At 47.9% G+C, this 21,572-nt stretch overlaps 1 protein-coding gene across 2 annotated transcripts in view; it reads right to left on the reverse strand.

Annotated features, from left to right (window-relative positions):
* Positions 1–21,572, reverse strand: part of FLNC (filamin C) — a 41,983-nt gene that overhangs the window by 13,540 nt on the left and 6,871 nt on the right. The window contains exons 3-32 of one of the 2 annotated variants that reach the window (XM_074267978.1): positions 19,145–19,242; positions 18,790–18,940; positions 18,466–18,584; positions 18,221–18,298; positions 16,061–16,223; positions 15,402–15,602; positions 13,762–13,899; positions 13,240–13,366; positions 12,526–12,662; positions 12,197–12,390; positions 11,987–12,100; positions 11,207–11,350; positions 10,813–10,936; positions 10,210–10,370; positions 9,653–9,743; positions 9,358–9,527; positions 9,001–9,118; positions 8,552–8,814; positions 6,489–7,086; positions 5,596–5,769; positions 5,257–5,419; positions 4,568–4,728; positions 3,508–3,675; positions 3,248–3,371; positions 2,700–2,856; positions 2,396–2,585; positions 2,151–2,174; positions 1,518–1,765; positions 576–674; positions 30–129 (exon numbers count right to left, since the gene is read on the reverse strand). In XM_074267978.1, coding sequence (XP_074124079.1) covers positions 30–129; positions 576–674; positions 1,518–1,765; positions 2,151–2,174; positions 2,396–2,585; positions 2,700–2,856; positions 3,248–3,371; positions 3,508–3,675; positions 4,568–4,728; positions 5,257–5,419; positions 5,596–5,769; positions 6,489–7,086; positions 8,552–8,814; positions 9,001–9,118; positions 9,358–9,527; positions 9,653–9,743; positions 10,210–10,370; positions 10,813–10,936; positions 11,207–11,350; positions 11,987–12,100; positions 12,197–12,390; positions 12,526–12,662; positions 13,240–13,366; positions 13,762–13,899; positions 15,402–15,602; positions 16,061–16,223; positions 18,221–18,298; positions 18,466–18,584; positions 18,790–18,940; positions 19,145–19,242 — 4,797 coding nt within the window. The remainder of the gene's footprint in view (positions 1–29; positions 130–575; positions 675–1,517; positions 1,766–2,150; positions 2,175–2,395; positions 2,586–2,699; positions 2,857–3,247; positions 3,372–3,507; positions 3,676–4,567; positions 4,729–5,256; positions 5,420–5,595; positions 5,770–6,488; positions 7,087–8,551; positions 8,815–9,000; positions 9,119–9,357; positions 9,528–9,652; positions 9,744–10,209; positions 10,371–10,812; positions 10,937–11,206; positions 11,351–11,986; positions 12,101–12,196; positions 12,391–12,525; positions 12,663–13,239; positions 13,367–13,761; positions 13,900–15,401; positions 15,603–16,060; positions 16,224–18,220; positions 18,299–18,465; positions 18,585–18,789; positions 18,941–19,144; positions 19,243–21,572) is intronic. The other variant, XM_074267979.1, reaches the window with a different exon arrangement.

Raw genomic sequence — 21,572 nt, forward strand, 5'->3', positions numbered from 1 at the left:
ACTTTTTTGCTACTATGATCCTGGAGTACCTGTGATCTCCCCCTTCTGGACTGTGAATGGGATAACCAAATTGAAAGGTCTCAACATGGATTCCATGGGTTCTGCTGGAACCACTGGCTCATCCGTGGCCTTGGAGAAGGAGAAGGGAAGAAGAAAGGTATGATTAGTAACAGCAGGTCAAGGAAAGTGGAAGTCCCACTCCATACCCCAAAAAAAAGTCAGATGGAAAAAAGGGGGAAAGAAAAGTAAAGTTAATGGCAGGAGGTAGCTCAACAGCAGAAGAGAAGGCAGGAGCTGCAAGAGAAAAGGTGGAGGAAAAAAGGATGAGAGACTGTGCTTGTGACGCTGAGAAAGGCTTCCCCTTCCCTGACTTAAGGCTTCTGGCTCAGACCCCCCCATGTCAGTGCACCCTCCCAGAGCTGGGCCCTTCATTTGCATAACCTGAGCAGACCCTTTTTTGGGGAAGGACCCTAACTCTGAAGAGAGGCTTTTAACCTAACATGATCCTGAAGGCTGAGAGTAAGAAAGAAGGGAGTGGAAAGGGAAGATAGAGACCCCTCTGCTAAGGCAGGTACCCAGTGGGTGGGGTAGCTACTGGGCTGGTGTGTAGGGAAGGGCTGGCGCAGCTGTAGGGTATCACATGGCTCCTCCACATGGGGAATGGGGTCACACGCCTGAGGAAGCAAGATAGGGAATAACATGGAGTTAGAGAGGATCAACACAGGGTGATAGCACGTGCTTAGTCCACAAAGAAGTCTTAATAAATGGTCCAATACAGGCCAATATGCATTATTTTGGTAGAATGAAAAACAACATTAGTCAATATAATCTCAAAAGCTGACATGAGAACAGGCTAACAAGACTGACCGAGCCTTTGTAATGTTGATGAGCTCAAGTGCCCATACACAAAGGTCTGGGAATTCAGACCATGAGTCACCATTGTCCTGCCCACACTGAGAAGGGAGAGGCAGGGTGTATCTCAGCCCACTAGATGAAAGCTGACAACTTTATTGGAATGGTTAATTTCTCAAAGAGGATGCAGGGGAATGATTACTGCTCTGTCCCTATGCCTACATGAAAGTATAGTTCTCACCTGAGAATAGGAATAGTGCTGAAATCAAAAATGAATCTAACAAAGGCCTACTAAGTATATGAGACTGTATCTGTTCTGAATGGGACCCCCACACACACCCACACACACACAATCTGAAGTATAAGAAAGTATTTTAAAACAGTTTCATCATACAACAGTATGTATCATGTATTAAATGATCATATATTAAACATCACACATTATAGATGTTATATGTAATAAAATACAATCTGTAATATAATTGCATTATGTGGTATATATTATGCATTATATGCTACATATAATATATATACATATATACACATATATATACATATATATATATATATATATATTATATGTCATATATGCCTCTAACAGGGCCTAATTCACAGACCCCACCCTTGGTCTCCCTTCCTCAGCCCATCTGCCCTCAGGTACTTACCAACACGTGGAAGGGGCTATTAGGGATGTGCTCTCCTCCAAACCGGATGGTGATGACATACTTGCCCGGCTCAGGGGCAGTGTAGTAGATGTCGAAGGTGCCATCGTGGTTTTCCACAACATCCACATCCAGCTCTGCTCCATCTGGAGTTGACACCGTGCACGTCACCTTGCCCTTTCCTGCCGCCTTGGCGTCCACTGTGATGACTGTCTCCTCCCCAATCTGGATGCGGGGACCCAGACACGCACCTGTGGGGGTGATAAGATGTAGTCAGGGGCTGTGTGGCCACATGGGAAGAACAGGACAGGGCATTTGATGAGAGCAAAGGAAGGAGCTGTGATCGGGGCCTTTTCAGGAGGGAGGGAAATCATCAAGAAGAGTGATGACCATCAGGAAAGATGTGAGGTATCCTCAAGTCCCAGCTCAGTCATAGGACAAAGTACCCAGTTGTCACAGGATCATATGGTTTTCATCCTGGAAAGGCCCTTTGAGATCCTTCAATCCAACCTCCTTCATGATGTTATACACATGACAGCCAGAGAAGTACATGGAGACTTGGGGCTAGATCCCCATCCCTTCCCCTGATCCCTTGTGGTCCAAACCCTCACCCAGAAAGTATGGATGCATACTCACCCAGGCCATGTCCGCCGATGGACACTGGAAAGAGAGAAGAATGTGAGACCAGTGTAGACAGAGCATAGACAACATCTGGGAGAGTGGGGCAAGCAGAGAAGAAAAGCTTTACTCCCCACCCCAACTCTATACCCTCTGGTGTGGCAAGTACAAGTATGGATGTCTCTGTGCGCTGGGCATAGGAAGGATTATGACGGACAGCAGCAAAACTGAGGGGAAGGGACCAGACAAGGGGAGGTGCTCACCAGTGACAAGGCACTTGCTGGCATCCCCAGTGGGCAAGGCATGAATTCGGAAGGGAGAGTAGGGGATCTCATCACCCCCATACTTGATGGTGATGGTGTATCGGCCACTCATGTCTGGCAGGTAGGAAACGGTATATGTGCCGTCTCCGTTGTCTCGGATATTTGCCTTCTTGGGTTTGCCCTCGGGGTCCTGGGGTGGGGGAGGAGGAAAGATACCAGGAGTGAGTTTGGCACTTACACCAGGTGCTCCCTGCTCCAAACCTGGGACTTCCCCCTTAAGCCCTCAATGGGAGAAAGCCCTCACCAGGATCTGGACAGTAAGCAGCCCCTCTCCAGCATCTCTGGCATCGATGGTGAACTCCACAGGAAGACTGGCTGGAATGCCTGAGGCATTGAGTCCAGGACCACTTGCTCGGACCTTGCTGGCATCGTGAGCTGGCAACACCTTGATTTTGAAGGGGCTTAGAGGTAAAAGAAAGGGGGTTCAGATAGTGAGTGAAGGGGGATCACTCCTCCCCTACTTCTCATCCCAGGCCCATGTCCCTACTTTACTCTCACAGGCATGCCAGATTCTGAGACTGTGCTAAGACAGAGATTACTGGGATTAAAGAGCCAGGACTTAGTGGAAAGCAGGGGACAGTCTCCCCAAGGTTCAGCAGACCTCTTCTCTACCCAACTTAATTAAAATCAATAGTGTAGAACACATGATGAGTCCCCAAAACCTGAGCATAGGTGCTTTCTAGAGAAGCTGACTCTGAAGATTTTCCCTGCCTCCACAATCTGCCATATCATTTTTGGCTTTGCCATGGTTGCCTGCTCCCCTGCCCCGAGATGTCTCTCTTTGTGGCTCACCTGCGTGGCACCTCCTGGTCAGCATATTTGACAGCCACAGTGTATGGCCCATCAGTGGCTGGCGTATAGTTCACAGTGTGGGTACCATCTCCCTTATCTCGCACTTCTACTGGTTCAGCCACTCCTGGGGAGGGAGGAGAGTGCAAAAAAATTATCCAGGTTGTCTCATAAAATTCTCTAAAAATCTGTTTCTAAAAAAATTCTGATTATTCCCTTCCACCCCATCTTACTTTTGTGGGGCTCCCCAACTCTCTCCATACCTGTGGGTCCCACCACTGCCACTTGTAGTGGAGCTCGTCCAGCTTGACTGCAATCTACGGTGAAAGTCTGAGGGACCCTGGCTCGGACGCCAGCTCCCAGACCGGGGCCTGAACACTTTACTTTTCCAGGATCCACCACATCCTTCACTGGCACTCGGAATGGGCTCCCTGGAAGGAGAAGCGAATTAAAGGGTTAGCTTCCCAGGGATAGACTAACATTCTAAGCCCTCTTTCCCTCCACCCTCCATCACCACCACCAATGTTCTGTATATACTAGATCCTGAGAGAGGACAGGGAGGAAAGAAGAGTCACAGGCTTCACCATCCATAAGCCCACAGTCCCAGGGCAGAGACAGGACTGTAGGACAATGCATCACAGAGCACTTTCATACTAATTGCTAGCATTTACATAATGCTTTATGGAGTGCAGAGTGTATGTATGGAGGACACACTGTATCCAACTTGATGCTCAAAATATAGGTGTTGTCATCTTAATCTTACAAATGAAGAAACAAGGCAGAAAGAAGTTAATTGACTTTCCCAGGGTCATACAGCTAGGAAGTGTCTGAAACGGGATTTGAATTCAGATCTTTCTGACTCAAGTCCAGCCCCTTTTCTACTCTATACTCTAGCCATCTCATGAAATGTATCAGAATACAAACAAGTGCCAACCAACTTAGATGTTGAGAACTATATGGCAAAACTTTAATATTCCAGGGCAAAGGGGATGGAAGAAGGTGTCTTATTTGCATTGGTAGAAACCCACATTGATAAAAATAATTTAAGGAAGTATAAATCTTATTGCTTCCATGAACTATTATAAACTAAATGGTACAGTGGATAAAGTGCTGAGTCTGGAGACACAGAGTTTGATTCTGGCCTCATATATTTATATGTATGTATGTATATATTTATATCTTTCCCAACCTCCACCAGTGCCTCTAGTAATGTCTTCCTCTAGGAGCTATCCATTCCTTCCCCTCTCTTCCCACCACTCTCCTGTACAATGTGCCACCCCTACCCATGCCCTTTCAGTCTTTCCCCTGTCTCAGTAACCATGCCTGGAATAGGACGTCCTCCAAAAGTGATGTTGACATCATAGTCTCCAGGGGTAAAGGGGATATACTCCACACTGCAGCTGCCATCCTTGTTGTCCTTGCAGGACATCTTTGCCTCTGAGGGACCTTCAATAGCCAGGCCCAGGCCCCCAGTGCCAGCTCCCCTGCAGAACAGCCTCCGTTAGTTCATGGCAAGAGATCGGGGAAGGGGAAGGAGAGCCGTGGAAAGGGAAGGAAGGGGAGAGACAAAGCTTTTAGGAGACTAAGTGGAAGACCTGCATTACAAGTCCTCAGGTTTAGTTGGGATATGCTGGCTTGGAATGTCTGGGTTTCCCCCTAGTATTTATTGTATCCAAACCAGGAGGGGAGATGAGAAATTGTTTTGGAAATTTTCCAGGTACAAGGATCTAGGGATCTAGAGATATAGTCTGCCAGTTCCCACCCTTATTCATAAGTTCACAGCTCTGAAACTAGAAGGAACCACAAAGGTTCCAGTCCACTTCCACCCTCCCACCCACCTAAAGGTGAAGCTGAGGCCATGGGAAATAAAATGACTTGCCCGATGTCACAATGGTACAGTTAGAGATGGGATTTAAAACCAGATCCTCTGACTCTTGACCGTTGCTAGACGTGCTAACCCAGGAGGGAGGGAAGATGTGTGAAGGAGAGTGGGAACAGCAGTTGGCACATACCTGGTCTCTACCGTGAAGCGGTTGGCTTTGTTGACCAGCCCTCCTTCCAGGCCAGGCCCGTAGGCCCGAACGCGGGAAGGGTCACAGCCTTCGGTCACTCCGACACGGAACGGGCTCTTGGGCACTGCCACATCATCATATAATACCTCTACCAAGTGGACTCCTGAGGATAGCAATGTAAGGTGTGCGGGTTTGGAGGAGGGGTGAAGCGGCTGGTGGCACTCTCCCCAGGGGAGGTCCACCTCCCCAGCCCTTACAACTTCCATGTCATGTGCCCCTCGCCTCCTCCCACTGCCTGGTTAGTGGGTGCCTGTACCCCAACATCCCTGCCTCCCCTACCTTCTTCATAGGCCGTGTACTGCACTCGGTAGGTGCCATCCCCGTTGTCTGTCACATAGGTGTCAGTCTTAGCTCCTGAGGGATTCAGGACCCGGGCTGTCACGTGGTTCCCGCCGGTAGCAGTCAGGGATCGAGCATCTACTGTGAACTCTGTGGTCACCTCTCGGAGAACACCTGGGAGCCAGAGCACAGCAGCAGGATGAGAAGGTCGGTCTGCACACGCCGCCCCTAACCTGCCTCAGAAATTTCTCAAAGGCAAGCACAGGCCCTTTTCCCCCTGCCAGCAGACTCAAGTCCCATGCCACTGTCTTTGCCCTTACTTCCACATTTCCACTGTTATCCCCATAGCTGCAGCCCCTCTCCTTTCTTGTTTTTGGTTTCTGAACCAAGCCCTGGCAGTCTCCCATTTGTACCCCCGTGTAAGCCTTTCCTCGGGGCCTCTTTTTCTCCAAACCCCAGTGGCAGGCAGCCCCAATATCCTATGGTCACTTCTCCACCCTGGGCTCCTAGAGCAACTCCTTCCATCTTGATACCTCAGCTATTGTTTTTCCCCTGACATCTCACTGGGGCCATTTATCCCCCCACAACCTTCAGACGTACCCTACAATCATTTCCTTCATTCAGGCCTCCAAGACTCAGACCCTTCACCTTGTCTCCAACAGTTCCCTTCTTTCTCATTCTAATTTCCACCATCCATCTCCATGTCTTGGTCTTTCAGCTCTTCTATACTATTCCCCTCTCGATTGCTCAATCTCCTCCACCTCCTTACTTTCCCCCATTCCAACCTCCCTAATCTCGTTCCATTTACTTTCTATATCTCCCTTCCCAGTTCTTTTTTCCAGCCTGATACACTCAACTGCTCCTCCTTGCCCTTGTTCCTGTTTTTCACTCACCATGGGGCTCCACACCAGGTCCAGAGACCTTGACGCCACTAGTATCAACTGCCGGCTGGACGTGAACGCGGGAAGGGAATTTGGGTACGGGATGTCCTCCATATTTGATGGTAATGGTGTAGGTGCCGGGGAAAGCGGGGCTGTAGGTGATGTGGTAGGTGCCGTCAGCATTGTTCTGGATCAGTACCTCAGCTTTCACTCCAGCGTCTGACAGGATCTCAATGGTCAGCTCGGCCTCCCCCGCCTCCGAGCAGTCCACAGTGAAGGTGGCTGCTTCCCCAGCCTTGCCTCGCTCCAGCCCGGGCCCACTAGCCCGAACCTTGCTAGGATCAAAGACCGGGCGGATGTCGGCCTTGAAGGGTGAGCCAGGAATGTGAGCCTCGGCGAAGAGGATGTTGATGGTGTATTCTCCTGGCTCTGTGGGCAGGTAGCTCACTGCGCATGAGCCATCGCCATTATCCTGGCACTCAATCTTGGCCTCACAGGGACCTTCCACTGTCAGCCCCAGGCCTCCTGTTCCTGCCCCCTTTGTGTCGATGGAAAATGGCGCTGGTGTACCCACCAAGCCGCCTTTGAGTCCAGGGCCATAAGCGCACACCTGAAAAGCAAGGGAGAGAAGATACCATAATGAGAGCTGCTTCTTCTTACATCTCTCCCCAGTAGTCCCATGTGCTCTCTTTAAACCCTCAAACATCCATCACCTCCTCAGGGTCATCCTATGTTTCAGAGGTCCTGGACTTGAGAGGGCCCTTGGAGAAGGAGATAAGCCCCACTTCTCCTGGGTAGGGATGCTACTTCTTCCCTCCTACTAGCTTAAATCCTACCTCCTTCACAAAGACTTTCCTGACTACTTCAAACCATAATAAACTCCCTTCTCGGAACTCCTGAAGCATTAACTTATGCCAAGTTGAGGCAAAGCAGATGGACAATATACCTCTTACAACTGTATTGTTACAAGCGGACAGAACTTCTTAATTTTTTTTTTTAACAAATTGATAAAATACATGAATGCCTCAGAATAATGTTTTCAAAGAATTGAAAGAATTGCTCATGTTTTACTAAGAAATTAGTGAAAATGAAGATTCCATCCAGTATTCATAGGCTTCTGGCGTCCAGGTGAAGACCTTCCGTTTTAAGCATTAGAAGGTTGAGTGAGCCCCCTGAGGTGGGTTTTGAATCCACATGGCCAACTCTCTATCCATTATGCCGTGCTGCCTCTCACTATTTTACAATATTCCTTGTTTCATGTGCATGGTCTTATCTTGCCCACAGGATCATGAAGTCTTTGAAGACAGAGGATGTGTCTTTCCTGTGTCCTCACTGCACTCCATGTCTATCCTGTAGCAAAGGCCTAGTAAGCTCCCTAAGGTTTGCAAAGAATTCTCTGTGCATTACTTATCTCATTTATCCTCACAGAAACACTGGGAAGGAGGTGCTGTTACTTTCCCCATTTTTATAGATGAGGCAACTGAGACTAAGAGATTAAATGATTCGTCCAAAGTCACATAGTTAGTTAATGACTGTAGCAGGATTTGAACTCAGATTCAAATCCTTCCTGACTTAGACTCAAATGGGCAGAGGCTGAGTGACCATTGGTCAAGGACAATGCAGAGAGGATCCTTGATCCAGGAACCCATTGAATCCAGTGACTATACTGGGAGATTTGTTTCTTCCCACCAAGGTCTCCTCCTTCTTCTGTGGGCTATTCCACAAGGGCTGAGAGGAACTTCCCTACTCCCATCCCTATTTCTCTATCTCTGTCTGTCTCTCTGTCTCCGTTTCTCTCTGTCTCTCTGTCTCCGTTCTGTCTTTCTCTTTATTTCTCTGCCTCTCTCTCTATCTCTGTTTCTATCTCTCTTTGTGTCTGTCTCTGTCTCTCTATGTTTTTCTGTCTGTCTCTCTCCATGTCTCTGTCTCTGCCTCTCTCTTACACATACACTCTACATGATCATTTTCCAGGAAAATCAGTCTTTCTTGCCTCTAAGACTCAGACCCTCCACTTTGTCTCCAGCCCTAGTTTTGCCAGCTCCTCTCAAGTTTCATCTTGGTCATGCCCAGCTTACCTTGGAGGGGTCAGGAGGAAGGACACCTTCAACAGCAAAGGGGCTGCCGGGCACTGGGTGTCCATCGTAGGTGATGTCCACCTTATAAGGCCCCTCCTCAGGAGGCATATAGCGAACCGCCTGAGCCTCTGCTCCACCTCCGGGCTCCAGCTTGCAGGGGATGGGTCGGCGTGAGGGCGAAGTCATCCGTACATCTAACTGTCCCTGGCCGCCTGCGCCCCGAGTGCTCACTGAGAATGCCTGTTCCTGTCCCACTGCCACCTCTGTGCCACAGAAGGTAGGGGAGGAGACAGATGGGAAGGGGCATTGATGAGCATGAGAGAAATCACAGTCCAGCTCCTTCCAAGTTTCCCCTTTCCCTCTTCTCACCAACCTCCCTTTTCTCCTTTCCCCAACCCCTCACATGTGTAGTACACAATATTGTTTCTCCCATACACACATACACTTACTGCTATTAAGGCCTTGAACTTTGACCTTGCTGAGGTCCAGAGGGGGTGCCACATTCACCACAAAGGGACTTTTAGGAACAGGGTCCCCGCCGTAAGTCACAGTAACTGCCATGTTACCCTGTTGAATAAATGGGAAGTTATAGCTCTCTCCCCATCCCCACCCCACCATTACCACCATCTTTTAAAGAGGAGGAAACAGACTAAACCAAAGTCACAGTTACTAGGGAAAGATAATGGGGAGGGGAAGAATTAAAGAGGGACAAAATGGTCTTGAGAAGAGGGGGTAAGACCCAGAGCCCTGGAGATGTTATGGTCTAGGCAGGGATGTGGGGGAGTGACAGGAAAAAGGGCACTTACCTGCTGGACAGCCGTATACTTGACAGTGTAGGAATAGTCATGGTTGTCAATGATCTCGAAATCTCGAACAGCCTCTCCCTTTGCTGCCCCAGCAAACTGAACATCCAGCTTGGCCTTGCCGGCACCTTTGGTCAGCACCGTGAAGTGTGTTGGCTTCCCTACTTCCACGCCTGGGAATCCAAGAGGAGAGACAGGGAGAAGAAAAAGTCAGGGAAGTTCCAGAACTGAGGAGGCTGTGGGCCAATTTTTCCTCTTAGGATGGCCCAGGCAGGAGGAAATGCTGGCAGACACTCACCCGTGCGATTGAGCCCCGGACCCTCGGCTCTGACCTTGCTGGCATCATGGGATGGATCCACTTTGATGTGGAAGGGGCTGGCTGGAATTTCCTAGGAGAGGGAAGGTAAAGGGACAGGTTGGAACTCTCCAGTCCCCTCCCAGCCTGATCCCCCAGCATATGGGCTCCTAAACAGAGTCAGTGGTATCCACAGGAGGGGAGTGGCCACAGAGTCCCAGCTCAGCTGGCCCCTTTCCAGCCAAATGAAAGGCAAAATGGTAAAGGGAAGAAGAGGTTATCTGACAAGGGGAAAACAGGCAGAGGAGAGAAACAAGACAGCTGAGGGGGATGTATTAAGGGAACCCAGGAATCCTCAAGCCCAGAGCTTGTCCACCTCAGAACTTGGGGCACTATTGATCTTCCCCTCTTCTTTATGTTCTGCATCTCCTAAGGAAATGTGCTTGAAAAACACAGCATCTTTAAGAGGGTATTGTTCACTTTTCAAAGATTGGGGCTCATGGAACAGACGGAGAAGAGAAAAGGAGCCATCCTGACCAGGAAGGGAAAGGGGGGGGTACCTGGTTAGCAAACAGCACCATGATGGTGTAGTGGCCGGCCCCGGGGGGCGTGTACTTGACAGTGAAGGTATCATTGTCATTCTTGATGATATCAAAATCAATGTCGGCTTCAGCAGGACCCACCACGCCTGGGGCACACTTAATGCCAATGCTCACATCCCCTGAGGGATGAAGAGCCTGGTTACTCCCATGGAAGAAGGAGGCACCTGCAAAGCCCCCACCCACTCTGATTGCCTCCTCCTGACCACCCTTCTCCCACACTCCACACAGGTAGTCACAGCCAGGGATTTTTAAGAACAGGTTTTTTTTTTTGTTTTTTTTTTTTTCCCATTTTGATATACATAATAGAAGATAAAAAGAGTATTGTGCATGAAACTGTGGATCTCTATTAGGTACAGCTTGCTTTTCAGCCATGTTTATGCTATGTGGCCTTTAGCAGGATCTCATTCTCCTCTTCTATAAAGGTACAGAGGAAGTAAACCAAAAATTCTAATGTCTCTTCCACTTCTAATTATCTCTGAGTCTACATTTTCTTTCCTACATCTTACCCCCCCTACCCATCCTTGGTCCCACCACTTCTCAGCTCAATTTCCACCTGCCTACCTTGCCCAGCTTCACTGCAGTCCACGGTAAAGTAGGTTGGTTCATTAGCCTTGAGGCCAGTCTTCTCTACTCCTGGACCATACACCCTCACCTTCTCAGGATGACTTCCCTCTCCCACGTTTACCTGCAAAACACCAATGCCCAGCATGAAGTGCTGATAGCCATTCCTTTCCCAAGGAGATCGGGAGCCCCTGCAAGTCCCCATCTCCCCTCCCTTGACTCTCAGATAAAGTTAAGTCTTTCCTCAAAGGTCCTGATGATAGGGGAGAAGCAGCATGTCTAGGAAGTCCCCAGGATCTGCTCTTTCACCAGCATTTAGAGATTATGTGTATAGGGTCACTATTGGAAGAAGAAGTTGTCACATGAATTCTGGGTGGGAATAAGGAAGACATACCCGGAAGGGGCTCTTGGGAACATTAACACCTCCCCAAGTGACAATGATGGTGTGCTTGATGGGTTTGGTGGGCACATAGGAGCATCGGAAAGTTCCATCTCCATTGGGAACCACCTTGATATCAATAGGGCAGCCTTCGGCATCCTGTAAAAATAAGCAGATACACAGGCTAAGTTCAGAAAGAACCTCTGACTTCAGCCACTGATCTCTTGCCAGCATCAAACGAGTCCCTGAAATATCCCCTGCTGTCATGCTCCACTTTATCTCAGTCACAGCACAGCCACCAGTTCTTAGTACCACATGTGGTTGTGAGTAACAGACAGCAGGGGCAGAGGGAAGAGCCATGGATTTTACTCCTAGCTTTGACACTAACTGGCTGTAGGACCTTGGGTAAGTAATTTCACCTTAAATATCCCTGCCAGTTCTAATATTTTGACATTCATAATAATAGTGAGTAGTCAGAGAGCATCTTAAGATTTGCAAAGCTCATGTTACCTCATTTCTTCTTCAAAACAATCTTGTGGGCTAGGTTCATCACTATTATCACACATACACATTATTATTATCATCGTTTTCCAGATAAGAAACTGAGACAGTTAACTGAGGTTAACTGACCTGCCACACTAACAAGTTGTCTGGTGGAGGATTTCGATCTATGTCTCCTGGCTGTCTAATAATTTGGGGACCAGGGAACTGTTTGCTTTTGAGCTGGAGTTTTTTCTCCTTTCAAGCCTTTCTATAATCCTCAGAAAGTCAAGGGATGCAGGACAATGTCTTTACCTGGGCATAGAACTTGAGGTCACCCTTGCCAGCAGCACGAGCATCAATGGTGAACTCTGCTGGTTTGTCCACGATGCACCCTGTAGGCTCCAACCCTGGTCCAAAGGCCTTCACCTACAGTGAAGGAGGGAGACAAGAGTTAGGGGTGCTGGTTTGGAAGCCTCTAGCCTCATGCACAGAGAACTGAGCAGAGATCTGCAGAAGCAGTACCTTGTCTGGGAAACAGTCTGGAGGGGCAGGCTGGATGTGGGCGATGAAGGGAGAGTCACGGATATCTTCATCATCACAGATGACGTGGACAGCATACTCCCCTGGCTCTGTAGGCCAATAACGCACATCACACGAGCCATCTCCCTTGTCATCACATTCGATCTTAGCCTGGGATGGTCCCTCGATGGAGAAGCCTGAATAGCAGAGAGGGAGAAACAGACTAAAGGTGTGACATTTCGGGTCCTGGCCGGATGAGAGCCAGCATTCCCATCTCCTAGCTTCCCTGCCACTCAATGGACAGCCTCAGCCTCTTTCTCCTGGTCACTTACCCAATGTTCCCACCTCTGTGCCGATGGCTTCCACCACAAAGTCAGCTGACTTGCCCACTTGGCCCGTCTCCAGGCCCGGGCCCCAGGCCCGCACTTTCTGGACTCCAGCCTCAGGACTCACCTGTACCTCAAAGGGGCTGGGAGAAAGAGACAAAGAGAAGAAGGAAGGAAAGAAGTAGAGAATGAAGGAAGAGGGGAATGAAGGAAGGGGGAAAGGAAAGAATGAAGAGGGGAAGGAAAGAATGAAGAAGATATGGAAAGAATGAAGGTAGAGAGGAAGGATGGAAAGGAGGAGGGGGGAGGGAAGGAGCTTCAGTCAAGATAGGAAAGAATTGCTCTCCAAAGTTTCCCCTTTCCCTTCTGCTCCAGACACACCTGACTTTCTTATATTCCCTACTAAACAAGATAAGAAAGTTAATCTATTTTATGGACAGATCCTAGAAAGGGAAAAGATCAATGTCAAGGCCCCAATCTGGGACTGCCTCATCCTCACAAATAAAGGGAATTCCGATGTCAAAAGGTAGGGGAGTACCCCTCCTGGCACAGAACAGACCAAGTTTAGAAAGGGTCAAAAAAGCCAATCCTTTTGGCATTCTCAGCTTCCAGCCTGGGATCTTGTGATCCTAACACTGCACAGAGAAGGAGGTCCCTACCCTAACACTATCCAGTGCTGCTGGGGCCTGGCTTGGAAAAAGAAAGAGCATGGAGACTCACCTGCGCGGGATGGCATAGCCGCCCCATGTGATGGTGACCACATATTTTCCAGGTACCACAGGATAGTATTCACATTCAAACACGCCATCACCTGCCTCCCGAATCTTCACTGGTTCCTCTGTACCCTCTGTGGGGAGGCAGACGGTGCTGTGAGGGTTCACCTTCCTCCTCCCCACATTTCCCCATGGAGGAATAGGATTCTAGGTACTTGTCACGGAAAGCGAAAACCCATGGGTCTCACCAGGACATATCAAAGGACATGTTCTTATATAGAGAGTTAATTAGTGACAATAATGCTGATTTATATTTTTTGAGTACTATTATTACTTTTCAAAGATATTTCACACATATCTTCTCATTGTATCTTCACAAGAACACTGGGGATTGGTAGAGGTGGTTGAGCTTTACTTAATAGGTTGGCAGACTCTAAGAGAAGGGGCAGCACTGCCCAATCTGCTCCCTCAGAAGGACTGCCAGCTATACTTCTCTGTTTCCTTGTCCTCCCCAACTTAGCCCACTTACTTGGCCCTTTCACGGTGACTTTGAGCTCTCCACTGCCTGCTCCCTTGGTGAACACCTTGAAATCTGCGACTTCCTTCACTCGGACACCCTTAGGCTGGAGGCCACGGCCCGCTGCCCGGCAAGCATTTGGGTTGCAAGCTGTTGAGGGAGGAGACAGAGTGGTAGGAGGGACCAGGCAGGAGACTTCTCACTTGGTCAACATTATCCCTGCTTCTCAGCCCTAGTGGGCATGCAATCTGGTCGGGCCTTCCTTCCTGTTTGTGGCCTCAGAACTTCATATCCTCATGCAGACCATTAGGATCCTCACTGTCTATTCATGCACCTTTTATCCTGACATGCAGCCCCACATGTTCCCTCAGGACCCATCCCCACCTGCCTGCCCCCTGGGCCAGTATGTTTGCCCACACAATGGCTGGAGCCCCAAGCAAGAGGTGGCCTCCCAGTAACAAGCAGCAGAGGCTCTGCTGGGCCCTGAGGAACATTCTTCAGTAGTATCAACACTTAGAACTAGTAGGATTAGCAGTGAGACAAAGAGAACCACAGGGCAGAGAACTTTTCCCCTTCAAAAAATACCTCCTTAGAGACTTTTGCACACCTCAGAACCAGCCCTAGTCCCTAAAGAGCTAAATGTGCCATGAAACAAAGACAATGCCATAGAACAGACACTGACAAGGCGCCCCACCCTGCCACAGATCACAGGCACTGGCAAGGAACCTGGTCCTGCCACGGAACAGGCACTGGCAAGGAACCTGGTCTTGCCACAGAAAACAGACACTAGCAAGGAATTTGGTCCAGCCACAGCACAAGCACTGACAAGGAACTAGGTCTTGCCATAAATTACAGGCACTGGCAAGGAACCTGCTCTTGCCACGAAACAGACACTGGCAAGGAACTAGGTATTGCCATAGGTTACAGGCAAGGAACCTGGTCTTGCTTAAGATCACAGGCACAGGCAAGGAGCTTGGTCTTGCCAGAGAATACACAGGATGGCATAGAAACGAGGCAATGCCACAGAATTCAGATCTTGCTATGTGATACCAGGTAAAAAGATACTCTCAGGGTATGGGCCATGCCAAGGAACAGAGACAGTGCCAGGCAGCCATGGCATGCCTGGGGTGACCAGCTAAATCCCACCTCTGAGCTAGCTGGATAGTACTAATGTGGTGGTACTCTCTTGGCCTGGTGGATGATGGGTATGAAGGGGGTAACCGGCATCAGGAGGTCTGAGGACAGGGGGAAAGAATGAGTATAGGATGTCACCAGTCTGGAGGGGATGTCCTTGGATGTTAGGCAACCCTGATTTGCCCCAATCCCTGTATAAACTTCTTCTTAATGCCTCTAAGGTAGGAGCCATTCATCAGTCCTTCATTGTTACCCTTTGCTCCATAGCTCAGCTGCGCTGAAATGTGGTTCTCCACTAATCCAAGTCTTTTGGGTCTGGGCAGGACAGAATCTCTGCCATAAGTCCCCCTACCTAGGATTTTCTTCTGCTCATTTCAGGAGTTCAACAAGCACCCCCAAGTTTAAAAATTCTTCCTACACACAGCATTTATCCAGCTTTGTTGCTTATATGTGACTATAGATTGTGCCCTGGTCCAGCAGGGATGGTCAGGAGAGGGGGGAAGGGGATGAGTCCTCACCTTCAGCCACATGAACAGGGAAAGGGCTTCGACTGATGGGGGACCCGGCAAAGGCCACGTGTACTGTGTGGGGCCCCTCAAGCACAGGCCGGTAGGTGCAGCGGAAGGTGCTGTCACCCTTATCCTCCAGTGCCACTTCTACTGTGTCCCGCCGACCCTGAGGGTCAACAATCACCACCGAAACATCGCCATTTCCTGCCCCTATTGGTGAAGACACAAGTATCAATTTCTGGTTTTAGATGGTCTAAGCTGCCTCTTCCTAATACCTACAAATCCTCTCTCCCTCCGTCCCTCTCTCCCTCTCACCTCTCTTTCTCCTCTCTCTTTTTCTCTTTCTCCCTCTTCTTTCTGCTCTCTCCCTCTATCTCTCCTCTGTCTCTTCTTTCTCCCCCAAGCTCCGCTCCCTCCCTCCCCTCATTCACCCCTTCTCTGATTGCTCCTGGTAAAACTAAGTCTGACAGGACATGCAACTGGGCACCTTTCTACACCCTTCCTCAACTCTCCTGCAAGGGATCCTTCAAGGACCTTTACATCCCTCTTCCTTTCCTCCCCCCTCCCTCCTTCTCCCTCTTCTTCTTCCCCTTCTCCTCTTCCTCACAACAATGCAGAATCCCTACTAGCCAGTGGTACTCCCACCTTGACCCCCCATTATCCCCTACCTGCAGTGTAGATATCAAAGTAGGTGGGTTTGTTGGCCACGTTGCCCACTGGCTCCAGGCCAGGTCCTCGAGCTGATACCTTGTTAGCATCACCCAGGGCCATGCCCACGTTCACCTCAAAGGGGCTACGCTCGATATTTTGGCCAGCAAAGAGCACCGTTACCTGGGAAGTCAGAGTCAAAGACTCAGGGTCGGGTAGTAAGGGGCAGGGAGCATGGTGACACTAAATATCAGAGACTGTCCCAGGGGACATTTTAACAAATGAGGGGGAGGTACAAAATAAACACATAGAATTACAGATTGAAAAGGACCTCTGGAAGCAGCTAGTCCAATCTCAACCTGAACCTGATGAAGAAACTATGTTCAACTCTTAGGGATTATCTAGCCTCCATCTGAAGACCTCTAGACAGGGGAACTCCACTACTCTTCCAGAGGCAGCCCATTCCATCTGTGGATAGCACCGACCCTTGGGAAGAATAATGACATGGTGCAGTGGATAGAACACCAGCCCAGGAGTTAGAAAGACCTGAGTTCAGACATTTATTAGCTGTTATTTAATCCTATTTACCTCCCTTACAAAATTTATAAAAATTTAATTATTTATTCATAAATATGAGATAAGAAGGAAATGGCAAACTATTCCAGTACCTTTGATTAAGAAAAAAAAAAAAAAACCCAAATGGAGACACGAAGAGTTAGACACGACTAAACAACAACAAACCTTTAGGAAGTTTTTCCTTACATCTAGTCTTAACCTGCCTACTTCATCTCTCTCACTCACACTGTTCTGAGTTCTTTCTCTTGGGTTCAAATAGAACACAACTAGTTCATCTTCTATAGGCCAAAGAACTTTAAATATTGGAAGACAGTCTTCTAAGCCCTCCCTTCTGAAGGCTAAACATTCTTAATTCCTTCAATTAATCCCCAAGGACTTCATCTTTAGTCCTATCGCCAACTTTATCTTCCTCTGCATATTTCCCACTCTGTTGGTACCCTTAAAATATGGTGTCCACAACAAGAAGATTATGTGATGATCAACTGTGATGGACTTGGCTCTTTCCAACAATGAGATGATTCAAGGCAATTCTAATAGACTTGTGATGGAGAGAGGACTGCATGTGGATCACAGCATAGTATTTTCAGCTTTTTGTTGCTGTTTGCTTGCTTGGTTTTTTCTTTCTCATTTTTTCCCTTTTGATCTGATGTTTCTTGTGCAGCAAGATAAATGTGGAAATATATTTACAAGAATTGTACATGTTTTAACCTATATTGAATTATTTGCTATCCTGGGAAAGAGGAAGGAGGGAGAAAGGAAGAAAAATTTGGAGCACAAGGGTTTTCAAGGGTGAATAGTGAAAACTATTTATCTTTGCATGTATTTTGAAAAATAAAAAGATATTATTATTTAAAAAACCCCTAAAAATAAATAAATAAATATGTGTCCAGATCTAAATATAATAGGTCCAATATTGTCCAATTAGGGCAAGGTACATCAAAACCACTATCACCTTCCTAATCTTGGGCACTATATCCTTCAGTGTAGCTCAAAATAGTATTATTATTATTATTGTTATTATTATCTATTATTTCATCCTGTTGATGAAATCTTTAGCTTACATTTCACTAACATTCTCAGATCTTTTTCTATACTTATAGCTATAGTCTTTTCTATATTTTCTCTACATTTATCTATACTAGCTACAATTCCCCCAACCTATATTAGAGGAAGTTAATTATTTGAACTCAAGTCCAGGATTTTACATTTATGTCTATTAAATTTAATCAGGATCACTTTTGAATCCTGATTATAACTTATTAACTGTATGGTCTCTTAGTAATATTTGTGAGCATTACTAAGAGGTATTCCCGATTTAATATCATCTGCAAATCTGACGAGTATGTAATCTATTCCTTCATATAACTCATTAATGAAAAAGTTAAACAGCACAGGGCCGAGAAGAGGTCCTTGGAGTACTAGGGACTTCCCTCTAAGTCATTATAGGCTCATTAATTAGTCAGACTTTGGATTTGGACATTTCCCACTTCTGCACTGGAGACTAGGAAGAATATGGAGTTTGACGGATGAACATTAAAACACGATCATTTATAGAACTGAGGAAGCCTAGAAGAGTGGAAGAGTTTTTTTTTTAATGGAGATACCTTGTGTAGCCCTGCCACCTTGGGTACATAGGAAACAGCATAGGTCCGATCCTTGTCATTATTGGGAACCACTTTGGCCTGTTGAGGGAATAGGAATTGTTAGTGATTCAGATACTAACTGTAATCCTTTCCTAACTCTTCTATAGTCCACGTAGGGTTACATGGAAACAGTTTCCTATAGTTTACCAAAAATGGTGGCTAAGTTCAGCAGCCCCGACCCATCCCAAAGTCTTCCCTTGCCATACCTCCTCAGTGTGGCCCTCGGGGTCCTCAATGTACACGAGAACCTCCCCCAGTCCTGCATCTACCGTCTGTACAGTAAAATGAGCTGGCTGAAGTACTGTGTTCCCATGAGGCTCAATGCCTGTAGAAAAGGGAATTGGAAGGGACCAATAAGAGGAGAAAACATAGATAGGAACAGCAAAACGGCTTTTCTGCCACCCCTAGCTTGTGCAAGAAGAATCCCCAGTATATGATAGCCCCCCAGGATGTCTCTCCAGACGGGTGATAAGCCTCCTTCTTACAGGCCTGTCATGGGCCAGGGCAGGTTTACCTTCCAGGGTACATACCAGGCCCATAGGCTGTGGCCTTCTTGGGATTCAACTGTTTGGATCGGACAGGGGCTCCAGGTTTGAGCTTGGCCTTTGGGAACTGGGACAGGTAGGTCATGACAGAGTGCTCATCCACATTGGGGTCCACGATCTCCTCAGGGGCAATCACCTGCCATGGGGAAGGCCAGAAGTCAGCCCCCCACTCCACAAGAGCCCAGCTCCTCAGCCTCTGCTCCTGGTCATGTCTCTCCCAAAAAAGAACTTTCATTCTGACTCTGCCCTCTTTCCCGAGAGTCACTCCCACTTACACTCACCTCCTGACCTTGGTGCTAGCCTCTCCCCATGCCCTCTTTCTGCTCCCCTATACTCGTACCTGTGGCACACCCAGCCAGTCATCAGCCTGCTGCATTGCCTCTCGGGCATTCTCCACTGGCTGGTTGGGATCCCACGCCTCCCAGTTGGGACACAGGCCTGAGGAGGAGAAGGAATGGTGAATCAGAATTGGCGGGTACTTTAGACGGCATCTAATCCAGCTCTCTCACGTTACAGATGAGGGAGTCGAGATGAGCCGCAATGTAGCTAGCTACGCAGTTGCTTACCCTGAAGAGCTGGACAGACTTCCTTCCCCCTTCCCTAAGACATTTCCACCCAGACTTCAACAGAGACTCTGAGGATGCCCCCCCAAAGATACACAGTCAAGGTTGGAGCAATGCGGACAGCTCCAAGTCAGGCCAACAATGAGTTCTTTCTGCCCCGAGGCTGACTCTGCCTGGTACCAGTGCTCCTCTGGGGCCAGCCTCCTGCATGTGCAGGCCCCATAATGGACTCTGAGAAGGAAACCTCAAGAATGCTACCTTCCGTCCTTAGGAACTGACACCCACTCTCAAGCTGACCCATGGCAAGGCGAGTGAAAGCAGCATTCTAATGCCAGCCATGGCTTCTACTCTGATCCCGGAAAGTTCCCTACCATCTCAGCTTGTTGCCTGGGATCTCTAAGTACTTGACAAACTATCCTTGGAAGGGTGGCAAGAACATTTCCCCATTTCCTCCCATATATTCCAGGAAACTAATATATTCAAAGGGATAATGGGGGGGGAGTGGGGAATACTCTGTGGAAATCACTAGGAAGTCTTAATTCTTAGCTTGGTGGGACTCTGAGGCATTTCCCAGTCTGTCCTACAAGACAGTGACCAGAAAGGAAGGTGGGATGTGGAGGAAGGCCCTGGTCCCAGGCTGGCCCGGAAAGAAAAGGAAGAGCAACGGTTTGTTGAGAGCGGACGGGGGAAGGGGCCAGCCAAAAACATGCAATCCATGACAAGCACAAGGGCTGAGCTCACTGTTGGCAGGAGCAGCCTCAGGCAGTGGCTCAACAGCTGGGAATGCTGCCCGAGGCTACGGGACTGCCGTCCACTGGTTCCCTTGCGCGCCACACACACACACACACACACACACACACAGACACACACACACACACACACACACACACACACACACACGCTCCAGGTCCTAGGAAACAGAAATTGATGTAGGATTTTACAAAGGCTTACAAGAGCCTTTGGGGGCTGCAGCACCAAGACTGACCACGAGGGGTCAGCAGACAAAAAAATAACCTTCCTTGCTTGATTGGCTGGGTGGAAGATAAACCTTTCCGACTGGAAACTGGGGAGAATTAGAAAATAAATCCTTAATTTGCCAACAGCACTGGATATTTCGCTAGCTCCTGCTTGGTTCTGATTTTCCCTAACTCTAATACTCTGCTCAAAGGCCTCCTGGGAGTGTGGTAGTAGGCAGGGACAGGAAGAGGGGCAAAAGGGTTCCGGTCCTAATTAGTAATGAAAGCACTGTTTTCACCATAATGTTTCCCACAGTAGAGAGAATAAGCTTATACCCTAACAGACTATTTGGGTTTGAATCCGAGTCTGATTTTTTTTTTCTGTATGTTTGTTATCAAAAGGCAACACGGCAAAGTGGACAAAATTAAGTCATGGAGTCAGGGAGACTTAGATTCAAGTCCTGCCTCTGCCATACACCAGGGGATAAGGCATTGAAACTCAACCTCCACTACTTATCCCACTCCTGGACAACTCTCTAAGACTCAAGGCATGGATAAGCTGAAAATCTACATGGGTGAAAAGAGGCCCCACCCTGAGAATTCCCTATACTGGTGAAAGAATAGCTCTAGATTTTTTTTAGTAACTTGGCCATATGACTTAAATTCACTCTTCCTTTGCCTACACTTTCCCATTTGTTCAACGAAAGGTTTGGACTAGATGGCCTTCAAGGTCCCTTCTAATTCTATCTCAGTGGTCTAAGACTAGCTACCCCATTGTGGGAAGCATTCATCATAGAGATCCCCAAAACCTCCCCTCCTTAATAGCTTCAATGTTTCATCACCCTGGCTCTTAGGAAGAAAACACTTCCTTCTTACAGCCCTCTTGCTATAGTCTCCGTCCCGCTTCCTTCTATCTTCTGCCTATTGTAGATAGAAAGTAGAAAGAACACTGATCTTGGACTAAATAGACATAGGTTTAAACCAATATTATTTATGAGCCATGTGATCCATGGGAAATGGGAAAGGGGAAAATGACAACATCTTTAAAGCTCAGTTTTTCTTCTGTAAAATGGGGATAATCATAGACATTTTACAGAATAGTAAGGAAAATAAAGTGCTATATACAGAGAATAATGTGACTTCTGATTTTGGAGACCAATTGATCAGTTCTCATTCAATGATCAAGGATTCTTATACTTCCCAACCCTCCCCCCAAGACATCCAGATTCTGTATTATCATAGAATGATG

The sequence above is a fragment of the Sminthopsis crassicaudata genome, chromosome 5 (genome assembly GCF_048593235.1).
Source record: "Sminthopsis crassicaudata isolate SCR6 chromosome 5, ASM4859323v1, whole genome shotgun sequence".
Lineage (NCBI taxonomy): Eukaryota > Metazoa > Chordata > Mammalia > Dasyuromorphia > Dasyuridae > Sminthopsis > Sminthopsis crassicaudata.